The sequence below is a fragment of the Syngnathus acus genome, chromosome 6 (genome assembly GCF_901709675.1).
Source record: "Syngnathus acus chromosome 6, fSynAcu1.2, whole genome shotgun sequence".
Taxonomy (NCBI): Eukaryota; Metazoa; Chordata; class Actinopteri; order Syngnathiformes; family Syngnathidae; genus Syngnathus; species Syngnathus acus.
The window spans coordinates 16,188,574-16,204,824 of NC_051092.1; the positions used below are offsets into that span (position 1 = coordinate 16,188,574).

The 16,251-nt window shown below is 48.8% G+C and overlaps 2 protein-coding genes across 6 annotated transcripts in view; both read left to right on the forward strand.

The window, feature by feature from the left end:
- adat1 (adenosine deaminase tRNA specific 1) overlaps nt 1-16,251 on the forward strand; it is a 525,603-nt gene that overhangs the window by 340,630 nt on the left and 168,722 nt on the right. The window lies entirely within an intron of this gene.
- The window catches only part of exoc3l1 (exocyst complex component 3-like 1), a 490,744-nt gene that overhangs the window by 119,244 nt on the left and 355,249 nt on the right, over nt 1-16,251 (forward strand). For 4 of the 5 annotated variants that reach the window (XR_005098156.1, XM_037253561.1, XM_037253562.1 and 1 more), the window contains one exon: nt 9,305-9,460. Coding sequence is in view for 4 of the 5 variants with exons in the window: in XM_037253561.1 (XP_037109456.1) it covers nt 9,305-9,460 (156 nt within the window). In the remaining variant the exon portion in view is untranslated. The remainder of the gene's footprint in view (nt 1-9,304; nt 9,461-16,251) is intronic. The other variant, XM_037253563.1, reaches the window with a different exon arrangement.

A 16,251-nucleotide genomic window follows, 5' to 3' on the forward strand; every position in this document is an offset into this window, starting at 1 on the left:
CAGTACTCCAGGTGGCCTGGAAAACATGGTGCGGACTTCACTCCTACACGGAGCGGACTCCGACACAAGACGGACACCGGGTTGCCGGGAAAACACGGAGTGTTAATTTCTCCAGCACGGAACGGACACCAACACAGAGTGGATTTCACTCCAACACAGAGTGGACTGCACTGCATGTGGCACAGAAAACGTGGAGTGGATTTCTCTCTACTTCGCCCCCTACCTAAACACAGCCCCACAGCCACAATCAAATTGGATCTCCTCAACATCCAAGCACTCACCCGTAAATCATCATTTATTCACGACCTCATCCTGGACAAAGGCTTAGACATAATGTGCTTGACTGAGACCTGGCAACCACCGGATGTCTATCAATCCCTCAATGAAGCCTGTCCCTCTGGTTATAAATACATAACTAAACCTCGCAGCACTGGCCGTGGCGGTGGCCTGGCTGTACTCCACCGTCTTGATCTAGAGCTGTCCCCCCTCCCTCTACCTGATCACTCCTCATTCGAATCCCTTGCATTCAAATGTAAACCTCCATATCCTATCACAGTTTTACTTATTTACCGCCCTCCCAAACCAAACTCCTCTTTCATTCCAGAACTACACGATCTACTCACTACCCTCTGTACCTCCACTTCCTCTAATCTAATCATATTAGGTGATGTTAACATCCATGTCGACACCCCCTCCCGCCCCCCTGCCTCTGACCTGTTGCAACTATTGGACTGTTTACACCTCACCCAACATGTAAATGTCCCCACACATGACAAAGGTCATACACTTGACCTTGTCATCTCTTCATCGGCCATAAGCAACCTGCAAGTTCACGAGGTCGGTGTGTCTGACCATAAACTTATTCAAATGGAACTTCCTTTCCCACGCCCCCACTCCAAACCCAAGCGGCAAATCTCATTCAGAAATTTCAAAAACATCAACCAAGACACTATAGCATCAATGTTGATTGGTCACAGGCTGGCCATTTCCTGCAACAATCATGATGCCGGCCCACCGCCCACACGAGCATAGCAAAGGCCCAAGCGCACAGCCCCGCCCCGCGACTACGCGCGAGCGCAGGCACGCTTATCAGTCTCACCTTCTCAAAGGGCAGGCCAACTTTGCTGTTGCCCCCTTCATCATGTTCACATTCGACATCTTTCACTGTCTTCTACACAACATTTGCTGTCTCTTATTCTCATCCTATCAAACCACCGTTCTAGTCACTTTCTGCCACACACGTCTTATTTTCTCTACTTCCACACACTGCTCATCTTAGTTTCTTCAACCAACTTAAACACATCATCGTCTACTTCTCAATTTTCCTATTATCGCTTCAACAGCCTCCTGAACATTCTCCATTACTGATTTCTTCCATAGGACACACATCTCACTCACACTCATACACACAACATTCATGAGGATCCTCTGCGCGCACACGCACACACACACCAGCACAAAAGGATGACGCACAACATATTAGAACACACATCGATCCCATTAACACACCTTTTTGTTCGTCTTACTTTTCTGATCTATTGTCTATTTTACTTTTCTGATCTATTCTCTATTTCACTTTTAGAAGCTATTTGTAATTCTTTTCCATCTATTTAGCAAATTTTAACTTCAGTGTTTCTTTATCTTTATCCTAAATACTTAAGCTAATTTATCTTTAATTTTGGCAGCCAGGTTCCCACTTCATTACATGGAAATCTGATTTGATTTGATTTTGGCCTAGTCATAACTGTCTTTGTTAATTTGTGCAGTCACGTGCCATGTGACCGTTTTCCCCGCAACTCCAGCATTCTATTGGAGGTTGTACTCTTCTTCATCGGCCTCTAAAGCCTTCTCTGTTAGACATTGCTCATCAGATGCCTTCTTTAATTTCTTTAAGATTTCTTTTTGTTGTTTCATTTATGGCACCTCTAAGTCCTAATAATTTGTTTGTTTCTAGTTGTCTCTCAAATTTGCAATTTTTGATCTGTTTATCTAAATTTGTATTCGATCGAGATCTGGTCTTTTAATTATTTTCCAATCTTTACATTTTAGTGTATCTCAGATAATTTTTCCTACCAGTTCCCCATTTTAATCAATTTGGTCCCAACTGTAAAACCATAGGGGTTTCTAAAGTCGGGTGTTTCCAGTGGGATAACGAAAAGATCCTGTGGTGATTCTCACTTCTACCAGCATTCTGGTGGAGAATCCTTGCCTATTGCGTCCACAGAACCACGTTATGTGTTCCCCACTGCTTTAATATGGAATACTATATCTAGTGATACGTATTCCCATTCACACTCTCAATCACACAGTACTGCGTAACTTTCGGTTTCCCGCGGACTTCGCTAACCCTTTTGAACGGATTTCTCCGTTGGACACCTCTGTCCTTTTATTTCTTCTATTTAAACGGACCTTTCCGTTTAGTTACTTCTCCGTTGAGTAACTTTTATTTAAACGGACCTTTCCGTTTTGGTACCTTTAGAACGGACCTTTCCGTTCTGTCCTAGGACTTTTATAGGGCACGACGAGCCCTCGGCTGCTCATTCTTCAAAAAACAAAACAAACTCACCCTCTGGTTCTCCTCACCTCTGCACCTCGGATTGCCTTCAACCTTCAGATCCCAGCTGACGAGCAGAGAACCAGCCCTTAAAAAGGATTCTAGGACCCCACCTAGGGAGGTCCTGCCGCGCGCAGTCTTTCTGGATCTCCGCTGCCGCCCGCTTGGATCCTCAGGTGTATTGGCATCCGGCTCGAAGGACCAAAATGTTAGGTCTAAATACCATCAGACATTAAACCATACGCTGGAAGGAAGAGGAGAAAAGAACCGGAACAGGTTTACTCGCGAGGAGAACGATAGAGAGAGCAAACTCAGTTACAATCTCCATCAATTCTGAGTTCTCACTTCACGTGCTCCTCTATTTAATGTTTTGGTTGCCCTGGTTACAGAGGCGTTGCTACACTAAAGGGAGGGGAGATAGTGTCTGTAGCAACGCTTATTAGCTAAGGAATGTAGTGTGGTGTGAATTAGCACTTCATTGTCGGCCCGTGACCCCCGCAGACTTTGTCCTCCTTCCTCAACCAGCTGTTCTTCTCATGGTTGGCTGATTTGTCCTCGAGTGGGATCAGATAACTTGAATTGCCGCTTTCCTGTGGAACAATGCAACTAAACCTTGGCTAACTTTATCTACTTGGTAAATTAACACACAATAATAATAAGTAACTTGTCCTAAACACTTCAACACACATTAAGTAAATGTAAGGTAACTGGTATGCGGTTCCTTAAACGAACATTGAGTAAATATAGGATAACTTGTACGCAACTACTTCAAACTGTATATAACACTTAACAAAGAAAAACAGTTCTGACCAACAACAATCTATGAACCAAACCTACAGTTAGATAAAAGGAATGAAGTTCCTCTGAACCAAATAAGAACATTTCGCCTATGCAAATAAGCTCGGCTCATTGTTAGTGAAGGCCTCCTACAGGAACAAAAACACACAGATAACATAAGGACAGGAAGGAGGCATATGGCTGACAGGGATCAAAAGACATCCCTGTCACTAAAAAGGAAAAACCTAGATGAAAGGAAAGTCATAAACAGTAAAGACAAGGCCTCCAGGTCTGGCAGGCCAAGGCTTCACTTAAATTATTCCAACAGGAATATAGGACGGTCATCAAGGACTTTGTCAGCTGGTGTGAGCTCAACCAGCTTCAGCTGAACACCAGCAAGACGAAGGAGTTGATTGGGAGCTTCGGGAGGACAGCACCCATCTTCACTCCCGTGAACATCCAGATATCGGACATTGAGGTAGTGGAGAACTACAAATTCCTGGGTGTTCGCCTTAACAACAAACTGGACTGGACTGATCACACCCACGCCCTGTGCAAAAAGGGCCAGAGTCGCCTCCACCTGCTGAGGAGACTGAGGTCCTTCGGTGTGTGCAGGGCTCTCCTCCGGACCTTTGTCGGCAGACTTTTGCACCCTCGGTGTAGGAAGGAACGGTTCCGCAGGTCCTTCATTCCCTCTGCTGTCAGACTTTACAACATGCGTGGTGCCTGATAAAATTAATGTGTTTCGTCTCTACTAGCGGCACTTGTCCTTGTCTGTTATTCACCCTTTTTGAAATTTTGGCACTTGTTTTATTCTTGCACTCGTATTATTCTTGCACTCATATGTGCTGCTGTGACAAGTGAATTTCCCCACTGTGGGATGAATCAATCAATCAATCAATCAATCAATCAATCAATCAATCAATCAATCAATCAATCAATCAATCACCTCCCGTATGAAGTGGGATTCATGACTAAGTAGTGATTGGTTGACAGCACTGACCCTCTTTTCACCAAAGTGAATAAGACGTGGCTGTCAGTCCGATAATACCACCACAAAGACTATCATCAAACTGTGGCCTTTGATGTCCTGATGCCAAGTGTGCAAGTGTAAATATGGTGTTTGTTATAGACAATCCATGACGAGCAAAAAAGTAACTCTGCTCGAGTTCTGGTTGGGGGGAGAGAGCATTCCCAATCAGGTCCATTCAGTTGTCACTGTCATTGCCCTCATGAGCATTGAAGTCCCTCAGAACGAGCGTGTCCCAAGCAGGAGTGCTCTCCAACACCCCCTGTAAAGACACACACACACAGAAAAAGAATAAACTGGTTACTTTGAGCTGGTGTCTGGTATATTGGCACAAAAAAGTCAGGACGTGTCCATTCTTGTCCATCAGGGTGAATCTCAACGCACTGAGCTGGTGTTATAGAGCAGTAGTCCCCAACCTTTTTAGCACCACGGACCGGATTACTGTCAGAAAATATTTTGACGGACCGGTGTTTGATAATGTCACGATTTTTGCGGAAAACTTCTGAAAACAATGTCTGGCCCCTCACCTAGGACCCTTTTGCCATGGGTGACCCTATCAGGGGCATGAAGCCCCAGACAACATGGCTCCTAGGATCACAGGGACACGCAAACACTCCACCACGATAAGGTGACGACTCATGGAGGGGAAATATAAAATCAAATGCGTCAATAAATCAAATAATCACCGACTGCACATTGTTCATGGACGTTTTCGCAGAAATTGTTCATGTTTGAACTACAATCCCATTTCCGCAAAACAGACAAAACACAATCCTAAACGTCATCGTACCTTTCAGCCAATCATATAGCAGAACAACAACGGAAGTGCGTTACCACATAAACACACTATCCCAACTTAGCCTTCAACCCTTTGTTCCATGAGGGAATTCTGTATGCGAACACCACCGTATAATATAATAATGAACGTGAATCCACTGTATAGTCTATGCAACTTAACTTGCAACATCCTCATAACATCATGCCAACAAGATTCAAGATTCAAGAGTTTTTTATTCGCCATGTTTGAGCGTGCCAAACAAGGAATTTGACTTCGGTAAATCACACCCTCTGTTCAACATTTAGGTGACTAACAACACTCAGGACATGTGAAAAATGGCAAATATTCTCAAACATCCCCTGATCTTAAACTCCCAAAAGGGCAAGGAAAACTCAAAACTCCAGCTAGGGGAAATGAGAAACCTTGAGAAGAGACCACAGATGGGAAGGTCCCTCTTCCAGGATGACCAGGCTGCAATGGATGCAGAGAGGACACATAGTACAAACAGTGTAGACAAATTCAAAAAAGTGTGTGGAGAGCAGGATGTTATTGCACAGTAATGACTCTGAGACTCTAAGAGTGGTGTGAGTTCATCAGAGCAACAGCCCGGGGGAAGAAGCTGTCTCTGTGTCTGCTGGTTTTGGCGTACCGAGCTCTGTAACGCCGTCCGGAGGGGAGTAGTTCAAACAGACTGCAACCTGGGTGAGAAGCGTCTGTAGAGATGTTCCTTGCACGTTTCCTGGTCCTGGACAGGTACAAGTCTTGGATAGATGGGAGGTTGATTCCAATGATCTTTTCTGCAGTCCTGATTGTCCGTTGCAGTCTGTGCTTGTCTTGTTTGGAGGCCGATCCAAACCAGACAGTGATGGAGGTGCAGAGGACAGACTGGATGATGGCAGTGTAGAAGGTCTTCAGAAGCTCTCGCGGCAGGTTGAACTTCTTGAGCTGTCTCAGGAAGTACAGCCTCTGCTGGGCCTTCTTCCGGACAGAGTCTATGTGGCCGGTCCATTTCAGGTCCCGAGAGATTGTGGTTCCCAGGAACTTGAAGGTGTCTGTGGAGAGAATAGTATTACTGCGGATAGTGAGGGGTAAAAGTGGTGAAGGGTCTCGCCTGAAGTCCACTGTCATCTCCACGGTCTTGAGCGGGTTCAGCTCCAGGTGGTTTTGGCTGCACCAGTGGACCAGCCACTCCACCTCTTGTCTGTACGCAGTCTCATCACCGTCCTGGATCAGTCCGATGAGAGTGGTGTCATCTGCATACTTCAGGAGCTTCACAGGAGAGTCACCTGAGGAGAAATCATTGGTGTAGAGAGAGAAGAGCAGTGGGGAGAGGACGCACCCCTGAGGGGCTCCAGTATTGGTGGTCCGGGTGTCAGATGTGATGCCCCCCAGCCTCACACGCTGTCTCCTGTTGGTCAGGAAGCTGGTGATCCACTGACAGGTGGAGACAGGCACCGCAAGCTGGATGAGCTTCTGTTGGAGGATGTCAGGAGCGATGGGGTTGAACGCCGAGCTGAAGTCCACGAACAGGATCCTGGCATACGTTCCTGGGGTGTCCAGGTGGTGCAGGATATAGTGCAGTCCCATGTTGACCGCATCATCCACTGACCTGTTTGCCCGGTAGGCAAACTGGAGGGGGTCAAGCAGGGGGCCCGTGACCTCCTTCAGGTGGTTCAGCACTAACCTCTCGAAAGATTTCATGACCACAGATGTCAGTGCGACAGGTCTATAGAACATTCAAACCTGTGATGGCGGGCTTCTTGGCCACTGGAACGATGGTGGAGCTCTTGAAGCACGAGGGCACCTCACACAGCTCCAGAGAACGGTTGAAGATCCGTGCAAAGGTGGGCGCCAGCTGCTCAGCGCAGACTTTCAAGCAGGAAGGTGACACGCCGTCTGGGCCCGGTGCCTTCCTGGTCTTTTGTCTCCGGAACATCTGGCGCACTTCCTCCTCGCGGATCTGGAGTGCGGGCGCGGCCTCTGCAAGAGAGAGAGTGGGTGACAACGATGATAGAGGTGTGGACAGGGCAGTTGTGGGGAGAGGTGAGTATGTAGATTGTGCTGCAGGAAGTCCCGTTGTGTGGGAGGACCGATCAAACCTGCAGTAGAACTTGTTTAGCTGGTTAGCAAGCCTTGGGCTCTCCACAGGACGGGGGGTTCGTTTCTTGTAGCCCGTGATGCTCTGCAGACCTTTCCACACTGTTGAGGGATCAGGATTGGCAGAGAGGTGTCTCTTCAGTTTCTCCTCGTAACACCTCCTGGCTTTCCTGACCTCTCGGTTCAGTGTGTTTCTGGTCTGCCTGAACAGGTCGCGGTCGCCGCTCCTGTAGGCCTCCTCCTTGACTTTGCGCAGCCTCCTGAGGTTCGGTGTAAACCAAGGTTTGTCGTTGTTGTACGTGCAGAAGGTCTTAGTCTGCACACACAGATCCTCACAAAAACTGATGTATGATGTGACAGTGTCAGTGAGTTCATGCAAGTCTGAAGTTGCAGCTTCGAAAACTCCCCAATCGGTGCAGTCAAAGCAGGCTTGGAGGTCCTGCCTTGACTCTACTGTCCACTTCCTCACAGTCCTCACCACAGGCTTAGAAGTTTTTAGTTTCTGCCTGTAGGCCGGGATCAGATGAACTAGACAGTGGTCCGAGAGTCCTAAAGCTGCACGAGCCGCAGAGTGGTATGCATCCTTGATCACGGTGTAGCAGTGGTCCAGAGTCTGTGCCCCTCTGGTGGGACACGTTACGTGCTGTCTGTATCTGTGGAGTTCGTGTGCGAGTTTCGCCCTGTTGAGATCACCCAGAACAATGATTAATGAATTTGGTAGAAGTTTCTCCATGTCTGTTACCTGGTCAGCGAGCATCTGCGTGGCTTCACTCGCACGTGCGTGTGGTGGAATGTAAACAGCCGCCATGACGACCGAGGAGAACTCCCGTGGTGAATAGAACGGCCGGCAGTTTATGAAAAGTACATAAAATGAGTAATGTTATGTACATGTCACTGAGGTGTAAAATAATGCAAGTTATTTATTCTTTCTTGTGCGGCCCGCTACTAAATGATCCATAGACCGGTACCGGTCCGCGGCCCGGGGACCACTGGTCTAGAGTACCAACATCGACTTGGTGCATCTCGCTGGTAGCAGCTCCAGAGTGCAAGAGAGTACAAACCCTCTTAAAAGGACTGGTACCTGAGCCCAAGATGGGTGTCAAGGAAAGAAAGCCCAACTACCTAGTCAGTACTTCCTGACTGCAAATACCTGCTGAGGCTCTTTTCTTGCAACAGAGCTGACACACCACGTCCCTGGAACCAACCTCCACTAAGGTTTCCGCCTTCGACTGACACCCAGCTTCTTTCCACTCATAAGTAGTGAGCCCATTGAAAGGAAACCCATGTTACCTCATCATTGAGCCCCACCTCCAGGCCTGACTATGCAGGAAGGCCTAATGACTTGCAGTGCAGGAAAATGTAGTCCAGTCATTGCCATCATCAGAGGGTTTCTAAGATGTGCTTTGTATGGCAATGTTGTCGATTTACATATTCACATTATCAGTATTATAATTATAAATATGTATATATATCAGCGTGGCTTGGTGCGGCACTGGTTAGCACGTCCGCCTCACAGTTAGGAAGGTGCGGGTTCGATTCCTCCCCGTGTGGAGTTTGCATGTTCTCCCGTGCCTGCGTGGGTTTTCTCCGGGCAATCCGGTTTCCCCCCACATCCCAAAAACATGCTTGGTAGGCCGAATGAGCACTCTAAATTGCGCCTAGGTGTGAGTGCGGATGGTTGTTTGTCTCTACTGTATGTGTCCTGCGATTGGCTGGCAACCGGTTCAGGGTGTCCACTGCCTACTGCCCGATGACTGCTGGGATAGGCTCCAGCATGCCCGACCCCGTGGGGACAAGCGGTATAGAAAATGGATGGATGGATATGTATGTGTGAGTGTGTGCGTATACGCGTGTGTGTGCGCGTGTGCATGCGTGTGTTGCAAACTGATAACAACATGCCTATCGCAAACATTATTACATAATTTAGTTTTTCTGAATCTGTCCAACAAATTAATAAAAAATAGGATTAAGTGAAAGATAACTCTTATTAAATGTGCCTCATTTAGTGATTGCATACTTACAAAATTTTTAAAACTCACATTTAATGATCTTGTATGTTTATATACAGCGTCTGCAGGAGGAAGCCCAGTGGTTGACAGTGGTGGAGTATGTCAAAGCATTGATGCAGAAGAGGCTGGTATGTCGCAGTGCTGAGGAAAGGAGGAAATTAACTCAGCAGATGGTTAAGGATGACCAGCAGTTTCAAGAAACTTTCCATGGTGTGGTCAGTTAATTAATCATCCTATCCTGTTAATGGTGTAAATACACAATGTCCATATATATATATTCAAGATTCAAGAGTTTTTATTCGCCATGTTTGAGCGTGCCAAACAAGGAATTTGACTTCGGTAAATCACACCCTCTGTTCAACATTTAGGTGACTAACAACACTCAGGACACGTGAAAAATGGCAAATATTCTCAAACATCCCCTGATCTTAAACTCCCAAAAGGGCAAGGAAAAACTCAAAATGCCAGCTAGGGGAAATGAGAAACCTTGAGAAGAGACCACAGATGGGAAGGTCCCTCATCCAGGATGACCAGGCTGCAATGGATGCAGAGAGGACACAGTACAAACAGTGTAGACAAATTCAAAAAAGGTGTGGAGAGCAGGATGTTATTGCACAGTAATGACTCTGAGACTCTAAGAGTGGTGTGAGTTCATCAGAGCAACAGCCTGGGGGAAGAAGCTGTCTCTGTGTCTGCTGGTTTTGGCGTACCGAGCTCTATAACGCCGTCCGGAGGGGAGTAGTTCAAACAGACTGCAACCTGGGTGAGAAGGGTCTGTAGAGATGTTCCTTGCACGTTTCCTGGTCCTGGACAGGTACAAGTCTTGGATAGATGGGAGGTTGATTCCAATGATTTTTTCAGCAGTCCTGATTGTCCGTTGCAGTCTGTGCTTGTCTTGTTTGGAGGCCGATCCAAACCAGACAGTGATGGAGGTGCAGAGGACAGACTGGATGATGGCAGTGTAGAAGGTCTTCAGAAGCTCTCGCGGCAGGTTGAACTTCTTGAGCTGTCTCAGGAAGTACAGCCTCTGCTGGGCCTTCTTTCGGACAGAGTCTATGTGGCCAGTCCATTTCAGGTCCCGAGAGATTGTGGTTCCCAGGAACTTGAAGGTGTCTGTGGAGAGAATAGTATTACTGCGGATAGTGAGGGGTAAAGGTGGTGAAGGGTCTCGCCTGAAATCCACTGTCATCTCCACGGTCTTGAGCGAGTTCAGCTCCAGATTGTTTTGGCTGCACCAGTGGACCAGCCGCTCCACCTCCTGTCTGTACGCAGTCTCATCACCGTCCTGGATCAGTCCGATGAGAGTGGTGTCGTCTGCATACTTCAGGAGCTTCACAGGAGAGTCACCTGAGGAGAAATCATTAGTGTAGAGAGAGAAGAGCAGTGGGGAGAGGACGCACCCCTGAAGGGCTCCAGTATTGGTGGTCCGGGTGTCAGATGTGATGCCTCCCAGCCTCACACGCTGTCTCCTGTTGGTCAGGAAGCTGGTGATCCACTGACAGGTGGAGGCAGGCACCGCAAGCTGGATGAGCTTCTGTTGGAGGATGTCAGGAGCGATGGGGTTGAACGCCGAGCTGAAGTCCACGAACAGGATCCTGGCGTACGTTCCTGGGGTGTCCAGGTGGTGCAGGATGTAGTGCCCATGTTGACCGCATCATCCACTGACCTGTTTGCCCGGTAGGCAAACTGGAGGGGGTCAAGCAGGGGGCCCGTGACATCCTTCAGGTGGTTCAGCACTAACCTCTCAAAAGATTTCATGACCACAGATGTCAGTGCGACAGGTCTATAGTCATTCAAACCTGTGATGGCGGGCTTCTTGGCCACTGGAACGATGGTGGAGCTCTTGAAGCACGAGGGCACCTCACACAGCTCCAGAGAACGGTTGAAGATCCGTGCAAAGGTGGGCGCCAGCTCCTCAGCGCAGACTTTCAAGCAGGAAGGTGACACGCCGTCTGGGCCCGGTGCCTTCCTGGTCTTTTCTCTCCGGAACATCTGGCGCACTTCCTCCTCGCGGATCTGGAGTGCAGGCGCGGCCTCTGCAAGAGAGAGAGTGGGTGACAAGGATGATAGAGGTGTGGACAGAGCAGTTGTGGGGAGAGGTGAGTATGCAGATTGTGCTGCAGGAAGTCCCGTTGTGTGGGTGGACCGATCAAACCTGCAGTATAACCTGTTTAGCTGGTTAGCAAGCCTTGGGCTCTCCACAGGACGGGGGGTTCGTTTCTTGTAGCCCGTGATGCTCTGCAGACCTTTCCACACTGTTGAGGGATCAGGATTGGCAGAGAGGTGTCTCTTCAGTTTCTCCCCGTAACACCTCCTGGCTTTCCTGACCTCTCGGTTCAGTGTGTTTCTGGTCTGCTTGAACAGGTCGCGGTCGCCGCTCCTGTAGGCCTCCTCCTTGACTTTGCGCAGCCTCCTGAGGTTCGGTGTAAACCAAGGTTTGTCGTTGTTGTACGTGCAGAAGGTCTTAGTCTGCACACACAGATCCTCACAAAAACTGATGTATGATGTGACAGTGTCAGTGAGTTCATGCAAGTCTGAAGTTGCAGCTTCGAAAGCTCCCCAATCGGTGCAGTCAAAGCAGGCTTGGAGGTCCTGCCTTGACTCCACTGTCCACTTCCTCACAGTCCTCACCACAGGCTTAGAAGTTTTTAGTTTCTGCCTGTAGGCCGGGATCAGATGAACTAGACAGTGGTCCGAGAGTCCTAAAGCTGCACGAGCCGCAGAGTGGTATGTATCCTTGATCACGGTGTAGCAGTGGTCCAGAGTCTGTGCCCCTCTGGTGGGACACGTTACGTGCTGTCTGTATCTGGGGAGTTCGTGTGCGAGGTTCGCCCTGTTAAGATCACCCAGAACAATGATTAGTGAATTTGGTAGAAGTTTCTCCATGTCTGTTACCTGGTCGGCCAGCATCTGCGTGGCTTCACTCGCACGTGCGTGTGGTGGAATGTAAACAGCCGCCATGACGATCGAGGAGAACTCCCGTGGTGAATAGAACGGCCGGCAGTTTATGAAGAGTGTTTCTAGGAGAGGGCTGCAAAACTCTTTCAACACCGTGACATCAGTACACCAACGTTCATTAATGTAGAAACAGAGACCACCTCCCTTTGATTTTCCGGAGAGCTATATATACATATATATATATACATATATATATATATATATATATATATATATATATATATATATATATATATATATGGTCCGGCAAAATGATCTGACATATTTGTAGTTTTAATAAAATGCAAATAAACTAAAGAAACAAAAAGGTTTTTTTTATTTTCGAAAAGTACATACCGTTAATTTCGGACTATAAGCCTCGGTTTTTTCCTCAAATTTTGAACCCTGCGGTTTATATTCCGGTGCGACTTATATAAGATTCATTCCGTGATTTATGTGATGACTTGATCACTTTTACACACTCGTAAAAAGGCTGTGGCTGTTGTGTGACACCGCTTTGCTGGGCGGAGGGATAAGTGACACAGTCACTGGGGAGAAAAGTGGTGTGTTGATCGCATGTCCATCCGCCAGGCAAATAGTGCCGTATAATTCACACAAAGAAGAGACAGAACGAGATCAAGACGGACATTACCGAAAGGAAGCTTTTATACACAAACCGTCATTATAGGGGGCTTATAGAGGATTTTTTCCGTGATTTGTGTGATGACTTGATCACTTTTATACACGCGTAAAAAGGCTGTGGACCGCTGTTGTGCGGCACCGCTTTGCTGGGCAGAGGGATATGTGACACAGTCACAGGGGAGAAAAGTGGTGTGTTGATCGCATGTCCATCTGCCAGGCAAATAGTGCCGTATAATTCACACAAAGAAGAGACAGAACGAGATCAAGACGGACATTACTGAAAGGAACCGAGTCTCTCCCGGATGACCGAGCTTCTCACCTCTTAGGGAGAGCCCGGACACCCTGCAGAGGAAACTCATTTCGGCCCCTTGTATCCGGGATCTCGTTCTTTCAGTCACAACCCATAGCTCGTGACCATAGGTGAGGGCAGGAGCGTAGATCGACCGTTAAATTGAGAGCTGTGCCTTTTGGCTCAGCTCTCTCTTCACCACGACGGTCCGCATTACTCCCAACGCTGCACCGATCCGCCTGTCGATCTCATGCTCCATCCTGCCCTCACTCGTGAACAAGACCCCAAGATACTTGAACTCCTCCACTTGGGGCAGGATCTCATCCCCAATCTGGAGAGGGCATTCCACCCTTTTCTGACTGAGGACCATGGCCTAAGATTTGGAGGTGCTGACCCTCGTGCCAACCGCTTCACACTCAGCTGCAAACCGCTCCAGTGAGAGCTGGGGATCACGGTTTGAAGTAGCCAACAGCACCACGTCGTCTGCAAAAAGCAGAGATGCAATGCGGAGGTCCCCAAACGGGACACCCTCAACGCCTCGGCTGTGCCTAGAAATTCTGTCCATAAAAGTTATGAACAGAATCGGTGACAAAGGGCAGCCTTGGCGGAGTCCAACCCTCACTGGGAACAAATCCGATTTACAGTCGGAAATGCGGGCCAAACTCTGGCATCGATGATACAGGGAGCTAACCGCCCTTATCAGTTGGTTCGGCACCCCGTACTCCCAAAGCACCCCGCACAGAACTTCCCGAGGGACACGGTCGAACGCCTTCTCCAAGTCCACAAAACACGTGAACTTGTTGAGCGAATTACCTCTAACTACCTCTGCAACTGGCTACTGGACTTCCTCTGCCAGAGGCCTCAAGTAGTACGTGTTGGCGACAATATCTCAAGCAGCATCACGCTGAGCACGGGGGCCCCCAAGGTCCGCTGCTCTTCACCCTGCTGACGCATGACTGCAGTGCAACCTACAGCAACAAACGCATAGTGAAATTTGCTGACGACACGACTCTGGTGGGTCTCATCACCAAAGGCGACGAGACTCAATACAGGTCGGAGGTCGATCTTCTGACCACATGGTGCAGGGACAACAAGCTCCTGCTGAACGTCAGCAAGACCAAGGAGATTGTTGTTGACATCCGGAAGGGTCACACCCAACACCTGCCACTGACCATCGACGGTGCTGTGGTGGAGAGAGTGAGCAGCACCAGATTTCTGGGGGTGCACATCAGTGAAGACCTCTCCTGGACAACAAACACTGCATCACTGGCGAAGAAAGCTTAGCGCCGCCTGTACTTCCTGCGGAAACTCAGGCGAGCAAGTGCTCCACCAGCCATCATGACCACATTCTAACATGGCCCCATTGAGAGCGTCCTCTCCAGTTGTATCGCTGTGTGGGGAGGAAGCTGCACTGACTACAACATGAAGGCCCTGCAGCGCATAGTGAACACAGCTGGTAGGATTATTGGTGCTTCACTCCCCTCCCTGAAGGACATTTAAGCCTCCCGTCTCACCCGCAAGGCGACCATGATTGTGAGTGAAGTGAGTCACCCCGCTCACACTTTGTTTGATCTACTGCCCTCTGGGAAGAGGTACAGAAGCCTGCGCTCCTGCACCACCAGACTCATCAACAGCTTCATACTCCAGGCTGTTAGGATCCTGAACTCTCTCCCCGCTCCACCCTCGGCGGCATAACGTCCTGGCCTTTTGGGCCACGTTGGCTGCCTTACACTACTCCATTTGCACTACTCCTCCTGTACTTTTGCGCTATATACTGACTCTCTGCTGTATGCACAATTGCTCCATTTCAACCATGTTGCTCTTATTTATTCATTGCTCTTATTTATTCATTGTATGTGTCTTCTTGTTTTTATTTTTTGTATTGTTTACTTTAATGTTTTGTTTGTCCGTGGACCAATTGGGTGTAATATGTCTTGTCACCGTGGTATAGTAGGAAACGCAATTTTGATCACTTTGTGTGTCTTGACATGTGAAGAAATTGACAATAAAGCAGACTTTGACTTTTCCATGCACCCTCAAGGATCCTGCTGAGGGTATGGAGCTAATCCACTGTTCCATGGCCAGGATGAAAACCACACTGCTCCTCCTGAATCCGAGGTTTGACCTACCGACGGACCCTCCTCTCCAGCACCGCTGAATAGATATAACCTGGGAGTGTAATTCCTCTGTAGTTGGAACACACCCTCCGGTCCCCCTTCTTAAAGAGGGGAACCACCACCCCAGTCTGCCAATCCAGAGGCACCGTCCCCGATGTCCACTTAATGTTGTAGAGGCGTGTCAGCCAGGACAGCCCCACAACATCCAGAGCCTTTAAGAACTCCGGGCGAATCTCATGCACTTCTAGGGCCTTGCCTCCAAGGAGTTTTTTAACTACCTCAGTGACTTCGACCCCAGAGATTGGAGGGTTCACCTCAGAGTCTCCAGGCCCTGCTTCCACAATGGAAGGCGTGTCGGTGGAATTGATGAGGTCTTCAAAGTATTCTCCCCACCGACTCACGACGTCCCGAGTCGAGGTCAGCAGCACGCCATCTCCACTGTAAACAGTGTTGATGGTGCCCTGCTTCCCCTCCTGAGACGCCAGATGGTGGACCAGAATATCATCGAAGCCGTCCGGAAGTCATTCTCCATGGCCTCGCCAAACTCCTCCCACGCCCGGGTTTTTGCCCCAGCAACTGCTGAAGCCGCGTTCCGCTTGGCCATCCGGTACCTGTCAGAAAAGCTCCTTCTTCAGCTTGACAGCATCCCTTACCACCGGTATCCACCAGCGGGTTTGTGGGTTGCCGCCACGACAGGCACCGACCGCCTGATGGCCACAGCTCCGGTCGGCTGCCTCAATAATGGAGGCACGGTATATGGTCCACTCTGACTCAATGTCCCCCACCTTCTCCGGGACGTGGAAAAAGCTCTGCCGGAGGTGGGAGTTGAAGCTCTTCCTGACAGGGGATTCTGCCAGACCTTCCCAGCAGACCCTCACAGTACATTTGGGTCTGCCAGGTCGGACCGGCATCTTCCCCCACCATCGGAGCCAACCATCCAGGTGGTGATAAGTTGACAGCTCTGCCCCTCTCTTCACCCGAGTGTCCAAAAGATGCGGCCACAAATCCGATGACATGACTA